Below are 27,223 nucleotides of genomic sequence, written 5' to 3' on the forward strand. Positions count from 1 at the left end.
AGCCCTGAGGGGTTCCTGTATTAAGAGTCAGAGTCAGTATAGTGTTCAATCATGATTTAATCCTCGATGCATTTTTCTAGGTATCCACTTACCGATCCTGCATATTCATCAATGTTGACGTGACGTTTGTAGATAGCCACCTCCCTGAATATGCTCCTGTCAGTACTTTTGAAGCAGTCCTGCAGTGCTGAGGTGGCACCTTCTGGCCAGGTCCTGATCTCCCTGTAAACTGGCTTGACAATAGGGGCAGGAGTAGGCCATTCGGCTCTTTGAGCCAGCACCGCCATTCACTGTGATCATGGCTGATCATCCACAATCAGTATCCAGTTCTTGCCTTATCCACATAACCTTTGATTCTGCTATCCTTAAGAGCTCTATCCATCTCTTTCTTGAAAACATCCAGAGACTTGGCCTCCACTGCCTTCTGGGGCAGAGCATTCCACATATCCACCAGTCTCTGGGTGAAAAAGTTTTTCCTCAACTCCGTTCTAAATGGCCTACCCCTTATTCTTAAACTGTGGCCACTGGTTCTGGACTCACCCATTAGCAGGAACATGCTTCCTGCCTCCAGCGAGTCCAATCCCTTAATAATCTTATATGTTTCAATAAGATCCCCTCTCATCCTTCTAAATTCCAGTGTATACAAGCCCAGTCGCTCCAATCTTTCAACATATGACAGTGCCACCATCCTGGGAATTAACCTTGTGAACCTATGCGGCACTCCCTCAATAGCAAGAATGTCCTTCCTCAAATTTGGAGACCAAAACTGAACACAGTACTCCAGGTGTGGTCTCACCAGGGCCCTGTACAACTGCAGAAGGACCTCTTTGCTCTTTTACTCAATTCCCCTTGTTATGAAGGCCAGCATGCCATTAGCTTTCTTCACTGCCTGCTGTACTTGCATGCTTGCTTTCAGTGACTGATGTTCAAGAACACCTAGATCTCGTTGTGCTTCCCCTTTTCCTAACTTGACTCCATTTACCTAATAATCTGCCTTCCCGTTCTTACCACCAAAATGGATAACCTCACATTTATCCACATTAAATTGCATCTGCCCTCTCACCTAACTTGTCCAAGTCACTCTGCATTCTCATAACACCCTCCTCACATTTCACACTACCACCCAGCTTTGTGTCATCTGCAAATTTGCTAATGTTACTTTTAATCCCTTCATCAAAATCATTAACGTATATTGTAAGCAGTTGCTTGCTTTGTTTAACCGGTGGTCTGTACCCTGGGATTAGCAAAATGGATATGCAGCCTGAGAATCTGGGGTGAGGGCAGCGTGCAGCCCGATAGGATCCACTAATGTTCGTATAAACCAGGGTTTTGCCCCAAAATATCAGCTGTACTCTTTCACCTAGATGGTGCCTGGCCTGCTGAGTTCCCCCAGCATTTTGTGCGTGTTGCTTGGATTTTCAGCATCTGCATACTTTGTCTTATTTCTAATATACTGTCTCTTCTGATTGCAAAGCTGATATGCTGGTAGAATTTCAGCTGATCTGTTTTTAAATTGGCACGACTGAAGTCACCAGCAGCAATGAAGACAGCGTCAGGGTGAGTGGCTTTGAGTCGCTGATGGCGATGTCAAGCTCCTGTACAGCTTCTCCAGCACTAGCATGGGAATAAAGAAGGGAGCATCGCGACCTCTTACTCTTGCCTGGACCTCTAATATCAGCCATGACTTCAGTTATACCCTGACAAAGGTGTGCTTAATAACAGTAATGTCTTCTGTGCATGTCTCCATGTCGTCAGTCACAGATGATTGATGTTAATGTTATTCAACAATGTTCACGTGACGCTACAAAGAATGCAACAAACGACTATATTTCATTACCAGTTTGAGGAGATTTAGTTTGTCACTTGGAAACTACTGTGGACAGCTGTCTGACTGGCTACATAACCATCTGGTATGAGGTGGGGGAGAGAGGGAGAGGGGGATGTTCCAGCACAGGATCAAACTTAAGTTGCAGAGAATTGTAAAATTAGTCAGCTCCATCATGGGTACTCGCCTCCATAGCAGTCAAGACATCTTCAGGGAGTGATGTCTCAGGAAGGTGGCATCCATCATTAAGGACCTTCATCACCCAGGCCCTGCCCTCTTCTCACCGGTACCAGCAGGAGGTACAGAATCCCAAAGGCACTCAATGTTTCAGGAACAGCTTCTTCCCCTCTGCCACCTGATTTCTAAATGGACATTGAACCCATGAACACTACCTCACTATTTTTTATTTGTTTTTGCACTTATTTTAACTATTTAATATACATATTTATTGCAATTATTTTCTTCTATATTTAACATTTATTGCATTGTACTGCTGCAGAGTTAACAAATTTCATGACGTATGCCGGTGATATTAAATCTGATTCTGATGGTCACAGATAGTCACCTCCCTGAACACGTTGCCATCTGTGTTTTCAAAACAGTCCCGTTACACTAAGGTTGCTTTTTCTGGCCAGGACTTATCTCCCTTTGAGCTGGTTTGGCACATTTAATCAGGGGGTGGTCTGCAGGAAAGTGCTCAGAGAAACCAGGTTAGCATGGTTGAAGTCACCAGCAACAAAGTTTGCTGGACTAACTACTGGGCAGAGTCTCAGAAGATTTATTGCACGTCAGGCGCCGAGAAAAACACAGGAGGTTTATGTGCAGTAACAGAAATATAATATTGAACACAGGCTAGTTGAGGACTTCAGGTGAACCTGTCTGTCATGGGACTTTATATCCAGTAGAGGCTTGGTTATTGCCTTTGTTTACCCACAGCACTCCCTCAATATGGCATCAGATGTTCATTTTCTGAACAACAGGAGCACATAATGTAAAAAAAATACTTCCAGACTGGCAAACCCGCTGCTACGCTCTTTCAAAGCAGGCGAGTGGTTGATGAGGTGTAGGTGAGGCTTGAACCCACAAGTATAGCAGGCTGACACTCCCCACTACACTTTATTCAGTCACCTTATGAAAAGATACTCCTGTCCCTAGTGTCACTTTATGCACATAAAATCAATATGTATTTATATTTAGTGTTTTATGCATTCTTCATGCAATGTTTTAAACGCTGTGTCAGATCTGAAGTAACAAGTGTATTGACAAATGACAACAACCTTGAAACCAAAGACTGTACTCAACAGTACTAAGACAGCCCACAATATTTGCAACATTTATTTGTCAGTTCTTTAAAAAAAAAGTGCTCAATATCCTAAGTGGTTACATCTGTCTCTAAGGCAAGCAACACACTAGTTCAGTCCTGGTGTGTGGTTACAGTGAAGCTGGGAAATAAGACACAATTAAAGTACAAGTCAAACTCCTAACACAAAGGCATGGCTGTACACCAAACACTACTCAACCTCAACAACATTAGGCAAAATGTGCTCTCACCACACTTGTGGATCAGCTTCACTGAACGGAACATTCTGTGCACATGCAAACGGGGTAAACTATGAAATAAAACTACAAAATAGGAACAAAATTACCCCACCTTTGTAGTCTCTTTAAGGACGAGTCACTAGTAAAACTATTCACATCGACTAAAAGAAAATGTTGACATACTTCAGCATATCCCACAGGTCAGAATTTGCAACTACCAGTGACGTTTATAAGCATGGTTCCGTTCCACATATGTATCTCAAATCCAGAAAGAAATGCATAATGAAAAATTACTCACTGAATTTGAAAGAAAAGTGCATGCTATTGTGTGATCAAATGTGTACATCACTACCTTGGCATGACTCCACTTAGGTTCCAGTGAATTCTACAAGTAAAGCTGCTGAACTGGTTGGATCTTATTTGTTCTACTGGGAATGTGAATTGTGTTTCCACCCCCCCCACACACACACACCTAATAACTACTTTCAGTCTGAAGCTTAAGCTGGGGCACATCAGTCAGCTGAATCTTCGCTTCCAACTCCTGCCGGAGGATATGCTAAACTTCATTACAAGCTAAAATGACTAAATCCAATAGAAATGCTCTTAGCAATTATGCTTAGATGAGAGCAAGGCAGAGGCTTTGGTGTACAGGAGATAAAAGCAATGGAAGAATCGCTTCTTAGCTTCAGTAGGACATGTTTGTCCTGGTGGAAGTTCAGGAATGAAACTAGGATCCTTAATGTTAAGGGGAGACACTACACAAACCAGGATATTGTCTTGGAATTTCCAGTAATGGGGTAATTGGATTTAAGTTTCAACCCCCTTGGAAGTTGTCATGTTTTATTGTTTTACAACACTGAATCACAAAGGATTTAATCTGGCGCTTTTTTTTCTACACAGAAAAAGTATTTTACGTCAAAGTGAAAACAGATCACTACAAAGTGATCCAAATTAATTACAAATATAAAATACAAAATAATTGATTGTGCAAGTATTCACCCTCTTTAATATGACAAACTGAATCATCACTGATGCAGCCAATTGGATTAAAGTGTCCTAGCTATATATAAACCTGTGTGCAGTCCAGGTGTTTCGATTGTAGTAAAAATACACCTGTATCTGGAAGGTCCAACTGCTGGTGAGTCAGTATCCTGGCAAAAACTACACCAAGATGACAAAAGAACACTCCCAAGCAACTCCACAAAAAGGTTATTGGAAAGCACAAGTCAGGAGATGGATATGGATATGAAAAAATTTCCAAGTCACTGAATATTCCTTGAGTGCAGTTAAGTGAATTATCAACAAATGGAATGAATATGGCACAGCTGTAAACCTGCTGAGAGCAGACCACCCTCAAAAACCCAATGACCATGCAAGGGGACTAGTGAGGGAGAGCCATGATAGCTCTGGAGGAGTTACAAGCTTCAGTGGCTGAGATGGGAGAGACTGCGCATACAACAACTGTTGCCCGGGTGCTTCACCAGTCACAGCTTTATGAGAGAGTGGCAAAGAGAAAGCCATTGTTGAAAAAAACTCACATGAAATCTCGGCTAAAGTTTGCCAGAAGTCATGTGGGAGACTCTGAAGTCAACTGGAAAGCAGCTCTATGATCTGATGAAACCAAAATTGAGCATTTTGGCCATCAGACTATATGCTACATTTAGCGTAAATACCACACCTCATCAGAAACACACCATCCCTACCATAATAGCCGCATCATTCTGTAAGGATGCTTCTCTGCAGCAGGCCCTGGAAGGCTTGTGAGGGTAGAGGGTAAAATGAATGCAGTAAAATACAGGGAAATCCTGATGCAGTCACCTTGGGAGATTTGTTTTCCAGCAAGACAATGACCCCAAACATTATGCCAAAGCTACACAGGAATGGTTTTAAAACAAAAAAGTTAATGCCCTGGAATGGCCAGGTCAGAGTTCTGACCTCAATCCAATTGAGAATTCGTGGCTGGACTTGAAAAGGGCTGTTCACTCATGATCCCCAACCAATCTGACAGAGCTCGAGCAGTAGGTTTTCTATGCTCCTGTGGAGAAGAACGGGGAAAAAATAGCAGTGTCCAGATGCACAAAGCTGATAGAAACCTATCCACACAGATTCAAGGCTACAATTGCTGCCAAAGGTGCTTTTACTAAATACTGACCTGCAGGGGGTGAGTAATTATGTAATTATTCTGTGTTTAATAATTGTAATAAATTTAGACCAATTTGTAGAAGAGTGTGTGCGTGTGTATGTATGTGTATACACACACACACACACGTGTATATATATATATATATATATATACACACACACACCCCAAAGACTTCTGCACAGTCCTCTGTCAAGAACAGATTACACAGCATCAGATACTGCCTCAAAGTCACTGACCTGAAGTCTCTCTTCTGAAGCATTATCTGATCTCCAGTTTCCTACTTGGAGATCATCTCAAAATTAGAAACAAGCTTTTGGATTGAGGTTAGAATATAATCCTTAGTGCACAGGGCGCTGAGAGTTTGGAACTGTTTTAGCAAAGGATGAATGATGTTAGGCGTCAATTCTTAATTGCAAATTTGAGTCTGCAGATTTATAGAGACGGGCATAGGTAGCTAAGGGTCAATTTTGACCTCACTGAATGGTGAAACAGGCTTGCATTTCGACCTTCTGATCGCTTCTCACTCCAGACTGGAGGCAAATAAAAAAGATCTGACTGGAAACCTATCTTTTTAAACACGTTTTCATGATAACACTCCTAGCAGTAACAGACTAGCTTTAGGAGGGATTTCTAAATCACAGCCTACGGTTATTAAAAGGGATAACCACAAACTCAAGCCTTCGATGAAGGGCAAAGAATGAACAGCGTTCAAGGACATAACTGTCACTAATTGCGGCTCTCCAAAAGGGAAGTGTTTACAACGTGTGAAACGTCCAAGGGAAGGGGAGTGGGGGAAGCAGCAGCCAGGACATCCCCCACCCCTTACAGTTCCGGGCTTTCAAAAGGAGTCTCACCAAACACACCAATGTAACTAAGGCAGCCAAACTATTTAGGCTATAAGACTTCTTTAAATATCAAAAATTATATATGCCTTAACATATGGACTTCCTATTTTTATGAAATGAGGAAACTCATTTTTGATTTACAATTTTTTTTTAATTCAGTTTCTTCCTTGTCCTGAGCTAACGAAGACTATGTTAACCTCATAACATATGCTTGCATATTCCAGCCAAGGGAAAGGTAAAAGGAAAAATGAGAGTATTTTGAATTACTGAGTTGTAACTGCTTTCCCTAAACATTGTGAATGAGCTGATTCTACATCTATCAGTAGTCTCTAAATATGCAGTGACATACAAGACTCTATTATCTTTATCTGACCAAGAGGGAGGAATCCAATCGCACTGAGTTACAGAAGCTGCTACAGCACATTCAAACACATTGTATCCTAAATTCTTAAATGCTGACTCTAATTTCCTGCACGTTTGGTAAACTATTGCTGGGAAGTTCCTGTAGCAAAAAGAAAACTCAGTCAGCATTCACACAGTAACAAAATTGACAAGTTTGCACAAGTCCACATACACAAACTGTTCTTCATTTGGCGCCAAGGAGGCAGGTGTGGCAAAGCGGAAATACAGGGTCACTTCTTCAAAACTTAGCGTCAGATTCACTTCTGTTGCTCCGGTTGAGAACGCTGTTGATGAAGCCTCGACTGAAAGGTGGTAACGCCACTGAGCAAAACACTGGGAGCAGCAGCACATTTTAAAAACATCAACTTTACCCTTCCTTCTCACATACAGCCTCTCTGCTTCACTGCAACCCCAAACCCATCCATGTAACTCCATTCCCCCATCATTCAGGTTAAGCAATCAAGACTAAGGTCTGCTTGCCCAAGTCTGCCTTTCACCTCAGAACACATCTCCATGCTGCCAAACTCCACAGTCTGCTCTCTGCATCAACTGCTTGACATTTTGCTATCATCCTTTTCAAAGGAAAACAGCCAGATACATTCAAACCACATATCCATACTTGCAAACACAAGGATATAAAAACTACTCCAAATGCAAGATATTGCTTCAATGCAAAAGTTACACAACAATTAAAAAGGGACTAAAGGTTCTTCACAGCAGTCGGGCTGAACCACTTTAATGCTAGTTTTAATCTTTAAATATGACACTGCAGGGTTTTCTGATCTTCCATTAATATCCGTGCACCACAAAGTCATCATACTCTCCCTAAAAGCAAAAAAACAAAAAAAAAATTAATAGAACAGAACACTTGGAAAATTTTGTAACGTGAGGGGTTAGTTTACTTGTCGGTGGAAAGCCGCTTTCATCATGCCGGTCATCGACTGGCCCATTTGAAGTGTGCAGCAGCTCTTTCCCATTGGTTACCTTGTGTGCCACAGCACCCATGTCCGGTTTCAGGCACCTCAGGGGTCTTCCTTTGTCTCCAGGCACTTGTCATTGGGAAATTGTGCTCCAGATGCACTCTTAGCAAAGTATCTGTTTATTGAATGTTTGGTTTTGTAGTTGTGTAATGTGAGGAGACAATGAGGTAGCTGTTGAGTTTGAGGTGTTACTGAATGCTCAGGTATCCTAAACTTGTGCAACTCAGGGTGACTTAGATGTCTGGCAAAATGTTTACCTGTCTGTAAATAAATTGGGGTGGCATGGTCAGCACAACGTTTTATAGTACAGGCGATCCAGGTTCAATTCCCGCCACTGCCTGTAAGGAGCTTGTACACTCTCCGTGACTACATGGGTTTTCTCCGGGTGCTCTGGTTTCCTCACACAGTCCAGAGTTTGGTAGGTTAATTACTCTAAATTGTCTCATAATTAGGCTGGGGTTAAATTGGTCTAGGTGGTGTGACTCGAAAGGCCAAACAGGCCTACTCTGTACTGTATGTCAATACATAATGATTAATGTGCTTATTCTTAATCAGTGTCTTCTGTCTCACTTCTCAAATCTGTGAATCTGCTTCCTCGTAACAAATGTATTTTACAAAACCTCTACATTTGCAGCACTCAGTTCAATCGCTGTCCATAACTTTTAATGTTACTCGTTCAGCGTCATCTATAAGGTTTGCCCGAGGAAAGTTTTGGTCCTTCCTAATGTAATGCTCAGCACAAGAGCGCCACGTGCTAATCACCCACTGTACACAGGGAGAGCTTGCTGACCTGCCCATTAGACCTTAGTGGTTGCTCGAAGTTGGTACTTTGTTAGAACATAGAAGAGGACAGGCCATTTGGCCCGTAATGTTGTGCTGAACCAGCTCAAAAGCAAATCAAAAACACCCAAACACTAAACTCTCCTACCTACACCATGACCCTTCATCATCTTCCTTTTATCCGTGTGCCTATCCAAACGTCCCTTAAAAGCCTCTAATGTGTTTGCCTCCAGCACCATACCAGGCATCCACCACTGAGTAAAAAACTTACCCATCACCCTTGATATCACATCACTCTTCAAGAAGGGAGAGCGGCAGAAGGTAGAAAACTATAGGGCAGTTAGTCTGACCTCAGTAGTTGGGAAGATGGGAGTCGATTATTAAAGATGAGGTTTCAGGGTACTTGGTGGCACATGATAAAATAGACTGTAGTCAGCATGGTTTTCTCAAGGGAAAATATTGCCTGACAAATTTGTTGAAATTCTTTGAAGAAATATCAAGCAAGGTAGACAAAGGAGAACTGAATGATGTTGTATACTTGGATTTTCAGAAGGCCTTTGACAAGGTGCTTAACAAACTATGAGCCCATGGTATTACAAGGAAGATTCCAGCATGGACAAAGCAGAGGCTGATTGGCAGGAGGCAAAGTGTGGGTATAAAAGGGGCCTTTTCTTGCTGGCTGCTGGTGACTAGTGCTATTCCACAGGGGTCTGTGTTGGGACCGATTCTTTTTATATTATATGTCATTATTTGGATGATGGAATTGATGGCTTTGTTGTAAAGTTTGCAAACAATACGAAGACAGGTGAAGGGTGAGGTAGTTTTGAGGAAGTAGCGAGGCTACAGATGGACTTGGGCAGGGTCTGAAGTGAATGGTTATGCACTTAGTAGAAGAAAAGAAAGGGTAGACTATTTTCTAAAAAAACACAAAAAAAAACTGAGGTGCAAAGGGACTTGGGAGACCTTGTGCAGGATTCCCTAGAAGGCTCTCCTAACGCAATATGTAGATAAGACAACTACAGGAGAAGCTGTACTTGATCTGGTGTTGGGGAATGAACCTGGTCAGGTGTCTGATCTCTTGGTGGGAGAGCATTTTGGATGTAGTGAACACAACTCTATCTCCTTCACCATAGCGCTGGAGAGGGATAGGAGCAGACAATTTGAGAAAACATTTAATTGGTGTAGGGGGAAATGTGATGCTATTAGGCAGGATTGAAGCATAAATTGGGAGATGTTCTCAGGGAAATGCATGGCAGAAATATGGCAAAAGTTCGGGGACATTTGCATGGAGTTCTGGATAGGTATATTCCATTGAGGCAGGGAAAGGATGGGAGGGTTAAAGAACCACAGTGTACAAAGGATGTAGAAAATCTAGTCAAGAAGAAGAAAAAAGCATTGTGAGATAAGTCATCGAGTCAGGAGGTCATGTAGCCGCTGAATAAAACCTTTGTTCAGCCACATGGGGAGGATGTGGAGGCTCGGGGGTTGATGCAGAAAAGGTTTGCTATGATGCTATCCTGGATCATAATTATGAGACAATTTAGAGTAATTAATGAAAAGCATTAAGTGAGATAAGTCATCGGGACCCAATGAGATATACCCCAGACTACTGTGGGAAGTGAGGGATGAGATTGCTGAGCTTCTAGCGATGATCTTTGTGTCATCAACAGGGACAGAGACGTATCGGAGGATTGGAGGGTTGCAAATATTGTTCCCTTGTTCAAGAAAGGGAGTAGAGATAACCCAGGAAATTATAGACCAGTGAGTCTTACTTCAGTGGTGGGCAAGTTGTTGAAGATCCTGAGAGGCAGGATATGTGAGCATTTGGAGAGACACAATCTGATTAGGGATAGTCAGCATGGCTTTGTCAAGGACAGGTCTTACCTTACAAGCCTGACTGAATTCTTTGAGGATGTAACAAAACACATTGATGAAGGTAGGACCACTGGATGTAGTGCATATGGATTTTAGTACGGAATTTGATAAGGAAACCCATGCAAGGCTCATTCAGAAAGTAAGGCATGGGATCCAAGGAGGTCTTGCTTTGTGCATCCAGAATTGGTGTCAGATGTGGGAAGTGCAGGAGACTCCCAGCCAGCCACATCTCTGCCAGGTACATCAAGCTACAGCTCCTCAGGGACCGGGTTAGGGAACTGGAGATGCAGCTCGATGACCTTCATCTGGTCAGGGAGAGTGAGGAGGTGATAGAGAGGAGCTATAGGCAGGTAGTCACACCGGGGTCTGGGGAGACGGATAACTGGGTAACAGTCAGGAGATGGAAGGGCAGGAATCAGATGCTAGAGAGCACCCCTGTGGCTGTCCCCTTAACAATAAGTACTCCTGCTTGAGTACTGTTTGGGGAGGGTAGGAAGGAGAGACAGCCTACCTGGGGGAAGCAACAGTGGTCGCGCCTCTGGCACAGAGTCTGGCCCTGTGGCTCAGAAGGGTAGGGAAAGGAAGAGGATGGCAGCAGTGATAGGGGACTCTATAGTTAAGGGGTCAGACAGGCAATTACATGGACGCAAGAAAGCACAGATGGCAGTTTGCCTTCCAGGTGCCAGGGTCCGGGATGTTTCTGATCACATCCACGATATCCTGAAGTGGGAAGGAGAACAGCCAGAGGTACATGTTGGTACCAATGACATAGATACGACAAAGGAGGTGGTCCTGAAGAGAGATTTCTGGGAGTTAGGAAGGAAGCTGAGAAGCAGGATCTCCAGGGTAGTAATCTCGGGATTGCTACCTGTGCCACGTGCTAGCGAGGGCAAGAATAGTTGGATCAGGCAGATGAATGCATGGCTGAGAGACTGGTGCAGGGGGCAGGGCTTCAGATTCTTGGATAATTGGGATCTCTTCTGGGGGAAGTATGACCTGTTCAAAATGGACAGGTTACACCTGAACCCGAAGGGGACCAATATCCTGGCGGGGAAGTTTAATAGAGCTGTTAGGGAGGATTTAAACTAATTTGGCACGGGGGTGGGAACCGGAATGATAGAGCGGAGGAAGGGGGAAAACAGAAATAAATCTAAGACAGTGAGCAGTAAAGATGTCAGGAAAGACAGGTAGGTGATGGGGCAAATTTGTAGCCATTGGGATGAGTTGCAGCGGAATCAAAGTGAAAAGTACCAAATACTGGTCTTAAGGTGTTATACTTAAATGCACGCAGCATAAGGAATAAGGTGGATGATCTTGTCATACAGCTACAGATTGGCAGGTATGATATTGTGGCCATCACTGAGATGTGGTTAAAGGATGCATGTCTCTGGGAGCCGAACGTCCAAGGATACACGGTGTATCGGAAGGATAGGAAGGTAGGCAGAGGGGGAGGCGAGGCTTTATTGGTAAGAAATGATATTAAATCATTAGAAAGAAGTGGTATAGGATCTGAAGGTGCAGAATCTTTATGGGTTGAGCTAAGAAATCGCGGGGTAAAAGGACCCTGATGGCAGTTATTTATAGGCCTCCAAACAGCTGTAGGGACGTGGACTACAAATTACAACAGGAAATAGAAAAGGCTTGTCAGAAGGGCAGTGTTATGATAATTGTGGGGGATTTTAACATGCGAATGGATTGGGAAAATCAGGTCGGCACTGGATCTCAAGAGAGAGAATTTGTAGAATGCCTGCGAGATGGCTTTTTAGAACAGCTTGTTGTTGAGTCCACTAGGGGATCGGCTGTACTGGATTGGGTATTGTGTAATGAACCGGAGGTGACTAGAGAGATTGAGGTGAAGGAACCCTTAGGAGGCAGTGATCATAACATGATTGAGTTCACTGTGAAATTTGAAAAAGAGAAGCCGAAATCTGATGTGTCGGTATTTCAGTGGAGTAAAGGAAATTACAGTGGCATGAGAGAGGAACTGGCCAAAGTTGACTGGAAGAAGACACTGGCGGGAAAGACAGCAGAGCAGCAGTGGCTGGAGTTTATGCGAGAAGTGAGGAAGGTGCAAGACAGGTATATTCCAAAAGAGAAGAAACTTTCGAATGGAAAAAGGATGCAACCGTGGTTGACAAGAGAAGTCAAACCCAAAGTTAAAGCAAAGGAGAGGGCATACAAGGAAGCAAAAATTAGTGGGAAGACAAAGGATTGGGAAGTTTTTAAAACCTTACAAAAGGAAACTAAGAAAGTCATTGAGAGGGAAAAGATGAACTATGAAAGGAAGCTGGCAAATAATATCAAAGAGGATACTAAAAGCTTTTTCAAGTATATAAAGAGTAAAAGACAGGTGAGAGTAGATATAGGACCGATAGAAAATGATGCTGGAGAAATTGTAATGGGAGATAAGGAGATTGCGGAGGAACTGAACGAGTATTTTGCATCAGTCTTCACTGAGGAAGACATCAGCAGTATAACGGACACTCAAGGGTGGCAGGGAAGAGAAGTGTGCGCAGTCACAATTACGACAGAGAAAGTACTCAGGAAGCTGAATAGTCTAAAGGTAGATAAATCTCCCGGACCAGATGGAATGCACCCTCGTGTTCTGAGGGAAGTAGCTGTGGAGATTGCAGAGGCATTAGCGATGATCTTTCAAAAGTCGATAGATTCTGGCATGGTTCCGGAGGACTGGAAGATTGCAAATGTCACTCCGCTATTTAAGAAGGGGGCAAGGAAGCAAAAAGGAAATTATAGACCTGTTAGCTTGACATCGAAGGTTGGGAAGTTGTTGGAGTCCATTGTCAAGGATGAGGTTACAGAGTACCTGGAGGCATATGACAAGATAGGCAGAACTCAGCGTGGATTCCTTAAAGGAAAATCCTGCCTGACAAACCTATTACAATTTTTTGAGGAAATTACAAGTAGGCTAGACAAGGAAGATGCAGTGGATGTTGTAAGTTTGGATTTTCAGAAGGCCTTTGACAAGGTGCCACACATGAGGCTACTTAACAAGGTAAGAGCCAATGGAATTACGGGGAAGTTACATACGTGGATAGAGCATTGGCTGATTGGCAGGAAACAGAGAGTGGGAATAAAGGGATCCTATTGTGGTTGGCTGCCAGTTACCAGTGGTGTTCCACGGGGTCCATGTTGGGGCCGCTTCTTTTTACATTGTACATTAACGATTTGGATTATGGAATAGATGGCTTTGTGGCTAAGTTTGCTGACGATACGAAGATAGGTGGAGGGGTCGGTAGTGCTGAGGAAACGGAGAGCCTGCAGAGAGACTTGGATAGATTGGAAGAATGGGCAAAGAAGTGGCAAATGAAATACAATGTTGGAAAGTGTATGGTTATGCACTTTGGCAGAAGAAATAAACAGGCAGACTATTATTTAAATGGGGAAAGAATTCAAAGTTCTGAGATGCAACGGGACTTGGGAGTCCTCGTACAGGATACCCTTAAGGTTAACCTCCAGGTTGAGTCAGTAGTGAAGAAGGCGAATGCAATGTTGGCATTCATTTCTAGAGGAGTAGAGTATAGGAGCAGGGATGTGATGTTGAGGCTCTATAAGGCGCTGGTGAGATCTCACTTGGAGTATTGTGGGCAGTTTTGGTCTCCTTATTTAAGAAGGGATGTGCTGACGTTGGAGAGGGTACAGAGAAGGTTCATTAGAATGATTCTGGGAATGAGAGGGTTAACATATGAGGAACGTTTGTCTGCTCTTGGACTGTATTCCTTGGAGTTTAGAAGAATGAGGGGAGACCTCATAGAAACATTTCGAATGTTGAAAGGCATGGACAGAGTGGATGTGGTAAAGTTGTTTCCTATGATGGGGGAGTCTAGTACGAGAGGGCATGACTTAAGGATTGAAGGGCGCTCATTCAGAACAGAAATGCGAAGAAATTTTTTTAGTCAGAGGGTGGTGAATCTATGGAATTTGTTGCCACGGGCAGCAGTGGAGGCCAAGTCATTGGGTGTATTTAAGGCAGAGATTGATAGGTATCTGAGTAGCCAGGGCATCAAAGGTTATGGTGAGAAGGCAGGGGAGTGGGACTAAATGGGAGAATGGATCAGCTCATGATAAAATGGTGGAGCAGACTCGATGGGCTGAATGGCCGACTTCTGCTCCTTTGTGTTATGGTCTAATATGTAGATAAGCCTACAAGAGGAGAGGCTGTACTTGATCTGGTATTGGGAAATGAACCTGGTCAGGTGCCAGATCTCTCAGTGGGAGAGTATTTTGGAGATAGTGATCACAATTCTAATTCCTTTACCTCAGCATTGGAGAGGGATAGGAACAGACAAGTTAGGAAAGCATTTAATTGAAGTTAGGGGAAGTATGAGGCTATCAGGCAGGAACTTGGAAGCATAAATTGGGAACAGATGTTCTCAGGGAAATGTACAGAAGAAATGTGGCAAATGTTCAGGGGATACTTGCGTGGAGTTCTGCATAGGTACGTTCCAATGAGACAGGGAAAGGATGGCAGGGTATAGGAACCGTAGTGTACAAAGACTGTTGTAAATCTAGTCAAAAGAAGAGCTTATGAAAGGTTCAAAAAAACCAGGTAATGATATAATCTTCTAGATCTCTAAGGCTAGCAGGAAGGAGCTTAAGGATGAAATTGGGAGAGCCAGAAGGGGCCATGAGAAGGCCGTGGAGGACAGGATTAAATTAAGGAAAACCCCAAGACATTCTACAAGTATTTGAAGAACAAGAGGATAAGACATGAGAGGATAAGACATGAGAGAATAGGACCAATCAAGTGTAACAGTGGAAAAATGTATATGGAACAAGAGAAGATAGCAGAGGTACTTAATGAATACCTTGCTTCAGTATTCACTATGGAGAAGGATCTTGGCGATTGTAGGAATGACTTACAGCGGATCGAAAAGCTTGAGCATGTAGATATTAAGAAAGAGGATGTGCTGGAGCTTTTGGAAAGGATCAAGTTGGATAAGTCGCTGGGACTGGATGAGATGTACCCCAGGCCACTGTGGGAGGCGAGGGAGGAGATTGCTAGCCTCTGGCGATGATCTTTACATCATCATTGGGGACGGGAGAGGTTCTGGAGGATTGGAGGGTTGCGGAAGTAGTTCCCTTATTCAAGAAAGGGAGTAGAGATAGCCCAGGAAATTATACACCAGTGAGTCTTACTTCAGTGGTTGGTAAGTTGATGGAGAAGATCCTGAGAGGCAGGATTTATGAACATTTGGAGAGGTATAATATGATCAGGAATAGTCAGCATGGCTTTGTCAAAGGCAAATTGTGTCTTTCGAGCCCGACTGAATTTTTTGAGGATGTGACTAAACACATTGATGAAGGTAGAGCAGTAGATGCAGTGTATATGGATTTCAGCAAGGCATTTGACAACGTACCCTATGCAAGGCTTACTGAGAAAGTAAGGAGGCATGGGATACAAGGGGACATTGCTTTGTCTTCTGTGGACAAGCCAGTTCTGGATCCACAAACAGTGGTTGTAGACAGGACATATCCTGCATGGAGGTCGGTGACCAGTGGTGTGCCTCAGGGATCTGTTCTGGGACCCTTACTCTTCGTGATTTTTATAAATGAATTGGATAAAGAAGTGGAGGAATAGGTTAGCAAATTTGCTGATGACACAAAGGTTGGAGGTGTTGTGGATAGTGTGCAGGGCTGTCAGAGGTTACAGTGGGACATTGATAGGATGCAAAACTGGGCTGAGAAGTGGCAGATGGAGTTCAACCCAGAGAAGTGAGAGGTGGTTCATTTTGGTAGGTCAAATATGATGGCATAATATAGCATTAATGGTAAGAGTCTTGGCAGTATGGAGGATCAGAAGGAGCTTGGGATCCGAGTCCATAGGACATTCAAAGCAGCTGCGCAGGTTCATGCTGTAGTTAAGAAGGCATACGGTGTACTGGCCTTCATCAATCATGGAATTGAATTTAGGAGCCGAGAGGTAATGTTGCAGCTATATAGGACCCTGGTCAGACCCCACTTGGAGTACTCTGCTCAGTTCTGGTTGCCTCACTACAGGAAGGATGTGGAAACCATAGAAAGGGTGCAGAGGAGATTTACAACGATGTTGCCTGGTTTGGGGAGCAGGCCTTATGAGAATATGTTAAGTGAACTCAGTCTTTTCTCCTTGGAGCGATGGAGGATGAGAAGTGACCTGACAGAGGTACAAGATGATGAGAGGCATTGATATTGTCGATAGTCAGAGGTTTTTTCCCCAGGGCTGAAATGGCTAACACAAGAGGACACAGTTCTAAGGTTCTTGGAAGTAGGTACAAAGGAGACATCAGGGGTAAGTTGTTCTTTTTTTAAAATGCAGAGAGTGGTGAGTGCGTGAAATGGGTTGCCGGCAACGGTGGTGAAGGCGTATAGGGTAGGGTCTTTTAGGAGACTCCTGGAGCTCAGAAAAATAGTAGGCTATGGGCAACCTAGGTAATTTCTAAGGTAAGGACATGTACAGTACAGCTTTGAGGACCAAAAGGCCTGTATTGTGTTGTAGGTTTTCTATGCTTCTATGACCCTTGCCCTGCCTCAATGGATGTCGGTGCAGCTCAGGTCTGTGGAACAACACAGGCTGAGCTGCTAGTCGGACCCAGGCCACGCAATCTTATCCGAGAGCTGGGTCCACACAACTTGAACCATCTCTCTTGGGCACCCACAATCCCATTCAGGGAATGCAAGTCGGAGGTATGGGCTGCTGCTCCACAGCCTAGCCCTTGTCTACCGTCCCGACATGCCATGGCAGTCGGTGTGTCTTTCCATCTGGAGGTAAGGGAGGTCCCCAATGAAAGTTCCTTTATGAGGGGGTTCTTCCCATGCATCTGGGGGATCTGGGGTGGAGGCTGCTGCATAGGGTGGAGCCTTGCAATAAGTTCTTTACTTTGTACACGGATCTCCCAGCCGCATGTCACTTCTGTGGGCTGGAGGAGACCGTGTACCACATGTACATGGAGTGTGTGAGGCTGCAGCCCCTTTTTGCGTAAGTGCGTGGACTGCTTCTCGCCTTCTGGTTGCATTTTAGCCCCACCCTATTTATATACAGTCATCCAGTATGGAGGGATGAGGATGTGGGGCATCCAGTAAGGAGGGGGGCATGGAGGGATGAGGATGTGGGGCATCCAGTAAGGAGGGAGGCATAGAGGGTTGAGGATGTCCTTGTCAACTTGCTCCTGTGACTGGCGAAACCAGCCATCTGTGGGTCTTTAAAACAGGTGGCCGGAGGATCTGCCCGGGCAGACTGCCTAGCAATGTCCAGGGGGTACATTTGTACTCGGGTAAATATTGAGAAGGAACATGCACTGTCCACGGCGACCATAGAGGCGTTCCAGGACCGTTGGGCTCTGCAGGGGGGTGTGGGGGCTATTACCATCATTGACAGAGATGGAAACATTTTAGTTTAATGTGTATTGTCTATTTGTAGTCTAGTAATTGTGTTAATCACTGGTTTGTACATATAGCACTGAATTTGTAATAAAGATATTTTGTATATTGAAAAAAAGTGGCAGATGGACTTCAACCCAGATTAAGTGTGAAGTGGTTCATTTTGGTAGGTCAAATTTGAAGACAGAATATAATATTAATGGTAAGACTCTTGGTAGTGTGAAGGATCTGAGAGATCTTGGGGTCCATGTACACTGGACACTCAAAGCTGCTGTGTATGTCGACAGTGTTGCTGAGGAGGAGTATGGTGTGTTGGCCTTCATCAACCATGGGATTGCGGTCAAGAGCCATGAGGTAATATTACAGCTAAACAAGACCTTGGTCAGACCCCACTTGGAGTACTGTGTTCAGTTCTGGTCACCTCACGACAGGAAGGATGTGGATGCTATAGAGAAAGTGCAGAGGAGATTTACAAGGATGTTGCCTGGATTGGAGGGCATACCTTATGAGAATAGGTTGAGTGAACTTGGCCTTTTCTCCTTGGAGCGACGGAGGATGAGAGGTGATCTGATAGAAGTGTATAAGATGATGAGAGGCATTGATCGTGTGGATAGCCAGAGGCTTTTTCACAGGGCTGAAATGGCTAACATGAGAGGGCATAGTTTTAAGGTGCTTGGAAATAGGTACCCAGGGGATGTCAGGGGTAAGTTTTTCCACACAGAGAGTGGTGGATGTGCGGAATGCACTGCCGGCGGAAGTGGTGTAAGCGGATACAATAGGATCCTTAAAGAGTCTCTTGGACAGGTACGTGGAGCTGAGAAAAATAGAGGGCTATGTAGTAGGGAAATTCCAGGCAGTTTCTAGAGTAGGTTGGCACAACATTGTGGGCTGAGGGTCTGTAGCGTGCTGTAGTTTTCTACGTTCTATGTTAACTTGCCGATTGAGTGTGGTGAGAAAGGCAAATGCAATGTTAGCATTCATTTTAAAAAGCAAATCTGCAAATGCTGGAAATCCAAGCAACACACACAAACTGCTGGAGAAACACAGCAGGACAGGCAGTGTCTATGGAAAAGAGCACAGTCGACAATTCAGGCCAAGACCCTTTGGCAGGACTCTTTGGGTCTCAGTCCGAAACTTCGACTATATTCTTCCATAGATGCCGCCTGGCCTTCTGAATTCCTCCAGCATTTTGTGTGTGTTGATTCATTTCAAGAGGATTAGAACATAGCAGCCAGGATGTAATAAAGCACTGGTGAGGCCTCACTTGGAAGCACTGAGAGCAGTTCTGGGCCCTTTATCTCAAAAAGGATGTGCTGAAACTGGAGAAGATTCAAAGGAGGTTCATGAAAATGATTCCAGGATTGAAGTGGCTTCTCATATGAAGAGCATTTGATGGCTCTGGGCCTATATTCACTGGACTTCAGAAAAATGAGCTCATTGAAACCTATCAAATGGTGAAAAGCTTCGATAGAGTCAATGTGTTGAGGATGTTTCCTATGATGGGAGAGACACAGCTTCAGAATAGAGGGCATCCTTTTAGAATAGAGATGAGGAATTTCTTTAGCCAAGGAGTGGTGAATCTGTGAAATTCTTTGCCACAGGCAGCTGTGGAGGCAAAGTCTTTATGCATATTTAAGGCAGAGATTGATAGCTTCTTGACAGGTCAAGGTATGAGGGATATGGGGAGAAGGCACAGGCATATGAGGAACATCGTCAATAGCTTTGATCCCAGGGGAGGCTCACAGGGATGATTCCGGAAATAAAGGGGTTAACATATGAGGAGTATCTGGCACCTTTGGGCCTGTACTCACTGGAATTTAAAAGAATATGTGGGGATCTCACTGAAACATACCGAATGGTGAAAGAACTAGACAAGGTGCATGTGGAGAGGGGGAATCCAGAAATAGAGGGCACAGCTTCAAAACTCAGGGTCACCTTTCAGAACAGAAGTAAAGAGGAATTTCTTTTTTTTAGCCAAAGTGCGGTGAATCTTTGGAATGCTCTGCCACAGACTGAGGTGGTGGCTAAATCTGTGGATATATTCAAAGAGGAAGTTGATAATATTCCTGACCAGTCTGGGCTTCAAAGAATATGGTGTGAAGGCAGGTGTATGGGGCTGAATGGGATCCAGGGTCAGCCATGATGAAATGGCACAGTAAACCTGATGGGCTGAATGGCCTAATTCTGCTCCTAGACATATAGTCTTATGGTCTAAGACAGGAGATTGGGACTAAGAGGAAAACTGGATCAGCCATGATAAAATGGTGGAGGAGACTCAATGGACCAAATGGCCTAATTCTGCTCCTATATCTTATTGTCTTGAACCTACCCACCCCCCATCCTCACCTTCAATGCATGCTCTCTGGTACTAGACATTTGAACCCTGAGAAACAGATACTCCCTTGTTCACTCTATCTATGCCTCTCATAGTCTTACAAAACTCTCAGATCTCTCCTCAACCTCCACCGCTTTAGAGAAAGCAACCCAAGTTTATCCTGCCTCTTGTGATAGCCAAGCTGCATTCTTGTAAACCTCTTCTGCACCTTCTCCAAAGTCTCATCATCATTCCTATAGTGAGGCACCAGAACTGTACGCAGTACTCCAGACATGGCCTAACCAGAGTTCTATAAAGTTGCAACATAACCTCCTGTCTTTTGAACTCAATGCCTCGGCTAATAAAAGCACGCATTCCAAAAGCCTTCTTCGACCTATGGCCAACTCAACAACTAATGCAGATGCTTACAATGCTTCCCTCAAATTTTTATTGGCTTGCCAGAACAATACCACCAGCTGATTGTAAACATGGACATGGAAGAAACTGATGAGACAATCAACTAATTTTAATGATTTGTCAACAAGATTTGCTGTTGAACAGAAAGAGGAACTATAAACTCCTGACAGATTATAAGTGCCTAGCAACTGCTTGATATACGCAAACACCTTGGTCAGTTCTCTGGCTTGCGTGTGCTAAATGTGTGCATAATGGTCTCGAGTGCATGCTGTTGCACAGGTTTTTTTTTTAAAAAGGGTCATTTTCACAGTTCTTCATCCCAACAATTGCAAATGAGGAGCTAATCATAGCAAGTAAACACACTGAACTAAAACGTGACCGGCTTCAACCTAACCAAGCTGACAATCGTTATGCATGACAGCAGAGCAGTTATGTAAAATGTAGTCAGATAGCCCATGTGTAATTTCATTCTCATTACTGAAGTAGGGTCATAACTCGGCTTCAAAGAAATGCATGAAGCAGGAATTTCAGCAGTGGGGTACACAACTTGAAGGGCATAATCATCACAAAATCCTCACAGTTTAAGGGGGGGTGCAGTGGGTGGGTGAGAGGGAAGGAGAGAGAGACCAGATTAAAAATGTGTCAAATTAGATACTAAACAGCTGATATCATGAGGCAACACCTTGACAGTATCAGGTCAAATGCCACAATGAAATCTGGTAAGTATCTGAAATATCTTTCCCTGTCCTCCAGAGTAATTATATAATTTAAAAAATTCTTTCCTTGTTTCTTTATCGATTGATTGAGATGCAGTGCAGAACAGGCCCTTCCGGCCCCTTGAACCATGTCCCATAATCCGCCCATTTAATCCTACAACTAAGTACAGTACAATTTACAGTGATTAATTAACCTACCAACCGGTATATCTTTGGACTGTGGGAGGAAACCCATGTGATCATGAGAACATACAGACTCTTTACAGGCAGCAAGTGGAAATGAACCCAGGTCGCCTGTACTGTAAAGCTTTGTGCTAACCACTATGCTACCATGTCGTCATTATTGTTCCCTGCAGCCCCAGCTGTGATAGACCCATCAGCAGTTGAAGTAATGGCCACATCCAGTTTTTGGGATGAAATGCAAATTACCCATAGACCGGGGCTCCCAACCTTCACCATTAGCTGAAGGATCCGTGTACCGTAGGTTGAGAACCCCTGCCATAAAGGTTAACTGCTGGCTCACTCAGTGTTATAGTACTCTCTAAAGACCATTCTTGCTTGGAGATGAGTAACGTTCATCCATCTGACTGCACAAGTTCAAGCTCAAGCTAATTTTCTCACCAGCTGTGTGTATACTCTTTTTAGCAGGATGTTGCTGGATCTCAGGGTGATTCACTTTGAGGGAACTATTTGGTCATCCTAGCCAAGAGCACTGCATCAGCATTTACTGCAACAAAATCTGGAGTTTGCCAGCTCTGAAGGGCAGAGCAACACATAACCAGCACCTTAAGCATGAAGCGAACAAGGCCAAAGTCCAAACCTATGTCCGCCATCGTGAGAGGTGGAATGGGTTAGGCTGGCAAACAGGGAGCTGGTGAAGCTGTATACAACGGATGACAGAAATATTGGTGAACTCCAAACATACTAACTATTGACTTTGGACAATGGTTTACGTGCCACTGGGAGCTAAGGGCCCAAGAGGAAGAACAACTAGGTCAACAGCCGCCCAGGTTCCCAAATCATTCAGTAAATGCTTACACTGGAACAGTGTCTGGCTTCCTCAGAGGGATAAAGTGAGGATGTATAACAGTTGAGGCTAAGTCCCCTCACCTTCAGTATTGGAACGAATCCTCCTTGCAGCATTTGGAGCAAAGTTAACACAACAGGTCTCCGGGAGGACCACAACCTTGTTGTAGGGTTAGGTGGCTTGTGTGCCTCAATGACCCTGAGAGCTATGTTGGCTGCAGTCAGGGCCTTTATGCTTTGGCCCTTGGTAGGGTCACCCATGCCAAACAGGTCAAAGGGTAGGGCCCAGACTAAGAGTAGTCCATTGGTCCACCAGGTTCAACTCAGGGCTAACAACCTTGACTGGTAGAAAAAAAATTGTTAAGGAAACAGCAATGAAGAAAACCATCACTGCTGCCTTAAACACCAGTGGCGTAATGGACAGTACGCAAGTAATAAACAGGAAAATGTTAACACCAGCAAAGATACACCCTTTAAGACTTCCCTCACTAATTTTTTTTTTAAATACAAAAGTGAATGATATGTATACATATCCTCATTAACAAGTTAACATGTTCCATTTCATTGCACCCTTCTACTTATTACTAATTAGCATCACCTCCTGCAATCTCTCTCAATTAACTGATTATAGCCTTTTTTAACTTCTTATTCCATGGTGGCTAATGGAATTCACTTTTTTTGTCATCCCACCAGTTGAATTTTCACCATTAAAAGCTGGTTGAGGTTACATCCCATTGTTAAGATACATACTGTAGCATACAAGCAAGGCATTAAATTTGAACTGCCCCTTTGAACCCTAACCAGATGATTGCATGCTTTGACAAACTTGTAATTGAAGACACCAAAATGAAACTGGTCTTTCAAGTTAAGGAGAATTTTGATGGAGAAACTTGAGTTCAGATAGAGATCCTCTATTGTGGAAAAATGTTCCAAGATGCTTACATAGAGTAATTTTAAGCAAAAATGTACTTATTTATTTATTGGGATGCAGCTTGGAATAGGCCCTTCTGGCCCTTTGAGCCATGCCACCCAATCTTAGCCTAATCATGGGACAATTTACAAAGACCAATTAATCTACCAACTGTACGTCTTTGGACTATGGGAGGAAACTGTAGCACCCAGAGGAAACCTACGCGGTCATGGGGAGAACATACCAACTCCTTGCAGGTAGCGGAGGGAAGTGAACCCGTGTCGCTTATACTGTAAAGTGTTGTGCTAACCACAATGCTACCATGCCATGAATCTTATTTGAAGCCATATTAGTACAGGTTGATGGAACTTGGTAGTTTAAATAGTTTGATGCGGACTAGATGGGTCAAAGGGCCTGTTTCTGTGCTGTACCTTTCTATGACTATCAGATATTAGCAAAAAAAAAGTAAATTGAGATTCACCTGAAGGAAAATCTAAATAGGATTAGCCAGCTGAAAGAGCATAAACAGGAAAATCACAGGTATGGACTACAACTGGAGACCTGGGGGAAGTATAGGGTCATAGAAAATTAAAATAATGAAGACCATAAGATATACGAGCAGAATTAGGCCAATCAGCCCATCAACTTCACTCTGCCATTTGTTACCCCCTCAGTTTTGGAAACCCCCACCAGAAGGAACATCCTCTCCATATCCACCTTATCTAGTCCTTTCAGCATTCGGTAGGTTGCAATGAGAGCACCACGATTCCTTCTAAATTCCATTAAGTACAGGCCCAAAGTTGCCAAACACTCTTATGTTAACCCCTTCATTCCCAGAATCATGCTCGTGAATCTCCTCTGGACTCTCTCCAACGATAATACATCCTGTCTGAGACAAGGGGGCCAAAACTGTTGACAATACTCCAAGTGTGGCCTAACTAGTGTCTTATAAAGCTTCAGCATCACCTCCTTGTTTTTATATTCTATTCCTCTTGAAATTAAGTGCCAATGTTGTGTTTGTCTTCTTTACCACAGACTCAACCTGTGAATCAACCTTCTGGTAAGTCTTGCATGAGGACTCCCAAGTCCCTTTGCACCTCTGATGTTTGAAATTTCTCCACATTTATATGACGGTCAGTATTATTGTTCCTTTTACCAAAATACATTATCATACATTTCCCAACACTATACTTCATCTGCCACTTTTTTGCCCATTCTTTCAATTTGTCTAAGTCCTGCTGCAATCACACTGCTTCCTCAGCACTATCTACCCCTCCACCTATCTTTGTATCATCTGCAAACTTTACCACAAAGCCATCAATTCCACTATCTAAATCACTGACAAACAATGTGAAAAGTAGCAGTCCCAATACTGGCCACTGAATGAAGACAATCGAGAAGCATTTGTTAGTAAGAGTTAAGAATTTTAAAATGAAAACATTTCTGAAAGCAAAGTCGATCAGCAAACTTCACAGCAGAGGGTGACTGGTGCAAGTCTAGTAATATAAGAACATAAGAAATAGGAGCAGAGGCAAGCCATCTGGCCCATTGAGCCTGTTTCGCCATTCAATAAGACCATGGACTTGTCTCCACCTACCTGCCTTTTCCCCATAACTCCTAATTCCCCCACTATGCAAAGATCTATCTAACCGTGTCTTAAATATATTTACCGAGCTAGCCTCCACTGCTTGACTGGACAGAGAATTCCACAGATTCACCACTCTTTGGGAAAAGCAGTTCCTCCTCATCTCCATCTTAAATTTACTCCCCCGAATCTTGAGGATCTGTCCCCTATTTCTAGTCTCACCTACCGGTGGAAACAACTCTTCTGCCTCTAACTTATGTATCCCTTTCTTAATTTTATATGTTTCTGTAAGATCTCCTCTCATTCTTCTGAATTCCAGTGAGTACAGTTCCAGGGGACTCGATCTCTCCTCACGGTCTCACCCCCTCATCTCTGGAATCAACACGGTGAACCTCCTCGGCACCGCTGGACTACAGAACTTTGCAGCTTGGCTTACTTTCAGGAGAGTCAGTCACCAAAGGACACACTGAACTAGACACATAACCAGAGGGTCTGTTTTAGACAAACACCACCTGGAATTCATTGCGAGAGCAAGAGGCAAGTTAGAACATAGAACAGTACAGCACAGAAACAGGCCATTTGGTCCTCAATGTTATACCAAACCAGCTAAAAACCAAATTAAAAACCACCAAACACTAATCCCTACTACCTACACCATATCCATATCCCTCCATCTTCCTACCCAAACATCTCTTCAAAGCCTCTTATTAGCTTCTATCACCATACCAGGCAGTGCATTCCAGGCATCCATGACTCCAAGTGGAAAAACTTGCTCTTCACATCCCCTTTGAACCTACCCCCTCTCACCTTCAATGCAAGCCCTCTGGTATTATACATTTCATCCCTGAGAAACAGATACTCTCTCTGTCCACTCTATCTATGCCTCTCATAACCTTGTAAACATCAGATCTCCCCTCAGCCTCCAGTACTCCAGAGAAAAGCAACCCAAGTTTATCAAAGTTGCTGGTGAACGCAGCAGGCCAGGCAGCATCTCTAGGAAGAGGTGCAGTCGACGTTTCAGGCTGAGACCCTTCGTCAGGACTAACTGAAGGAAGAGTGAGTAAGGGATTTGAAAGTTGGAGGGGGAGGGGAGATCCAAAATGATAGGAGAAGACAGGAGGGGGAGGGATGGAGCCAAGAGCTGGACAGGTGATAGGCAAAAGGGATACAAGAGGATCATGGGACAGGAGGTCCGGGAAGAAAGACGAGGGGGTGGGGGGGGAGGACCCAGAGGATGGGCAAGGGGTATATTCAGAGGGACAGAGGGAGAAAAAGGAGAGTGAGAGAAAGAATGTGTGTATAAAAATAAGTAACAGATGGGGTACGAGGGGGTGGTGGGGCATTAGCGGAAGTTAGAGAAGTCGATGTTCATGCCATCAGGTTGGAGGCTACCCAGACGGAATATAAGGTGTTGCTCCTCCAACCTGAGTGTGGCTTCATCTTTACAGTAGAGGAGGCCGTGGATAGACATGTCAGAATGGGAATGGGATGTGGAATTAAAATGTGTGGCCACTGGGAGATCCTGCTTTCTCTGGGGGACAGAGCGTAGGTGTTCAGCAAAGCGGTCTCCCAGTCTGCGTCGGGTCTCACCAATATATAAATGGCCACATCGGGAGCACCGGACGCAGTCTCCTCTCGTATCCCTTTTGCCTATCACCTGTCCAGCTCTTGGCTCCATCCCTCCCCCTCCTGTCTTCTCCTATCATTTTGGATCTCCCCCTCCAACTTTCAAATCCCTTACTCACTCTTCCTTCAGTTAGTCCTGACGAAGGGTATCGGCCTGAAACGTCGACTGCACCTCTTCCTAGAGATGCTGCCTGGCCTGCTGCGTTCACCAGCAACTTTTATGTGTGTTGCTTGAATTTCCAGCATCTGCAGAATTCCTGTTGTTGTCCAAGTTTATCAAGCTTCTCGTGATACCACATGCCCTCTAAACCAGGCAGCATCCCAGTAAATCTCATCTGCACCCTCTCCAAAGCCTCAACATCCTTCCTATAGTGGGATCACCAGAACTGTATGCAATTCTCTAGATGTGGCCATACCAAGTTTTATAAATTTGCACCATAACCTCATTTTGAACTCAATGCCTCCACTAATAAAAGCAAGCATTCCATAAGCATTCTTAACGACCTTATCAATCAGTGTAGCCACTTTCAATGAGCTATGGACTTGGACCTCAGTATCTCTCTGCTCAGCAACATTTAACAGGGTACTGTCTCCTTGCATCTGCCCTACCAAGGTGCAACACCTCACATTTATCTGGGCTAAACACTACCTGCCGTTTCTCTGAACATAACTGTAACAATTTTAATACAGGACTATATAAATCAGTTAAAGTAAATGACATGTATATTAAGACTATAAGATATAGGAGCAGAAGTAGGCCATTCAGCCCTTCAGAGTCTGCTCCGCCATTCAATCATGGGCAAATCCAATTCTTCCAGTCATACCCACAACCCTGCCTTCACCCCATACCCTTTGATGCCCTG

At 43.9% G+C, this 27,223-nt stretch overlaps 1 protein-coding gene across 1 annotated transcript in view; it reads right to left on the reverse strand.

The window, feature by feature from the left end:
• Positions 1 to 3,145: 3,145 nt before the first annotated feature.
• LOC140206211 (NF-kappa-B inhibitor alpha-like) overlaps positions 3,146 to 27,223 on the reverse strand; it is a 54,103-nt gene continuing 30,025 nt past the window's right edge. The window contains exon 6 of the mRNA XM_072274523.1: positions 3,146 to 7,579. Within this exon, the coding sequence (XP_072130624.1) occupies positions 7,544 to 7,579 (36 nt within the window). The 3' untranslated portion in view covers positions 3,146 to 7,543. The remainder of the gene's footprint in view (positions 7,580 to 27,223) is intronic.

Source organism: Mobula birostris, chromosome 12 (genome assembly GCF_030028105.1).
Source record: "Mobula birostris isolate sMobBir1 chromosome 12, sMobBir1.hap1, whole genome shotgun sequence".
Classification (NCBI taxonomy): domain Eukaryota; kingdom Metazoa; phylum Chordata; class Chondrichthyes; order Myliobatiformes; family Myliobatidae; genus Mobula; species Mobula birostris.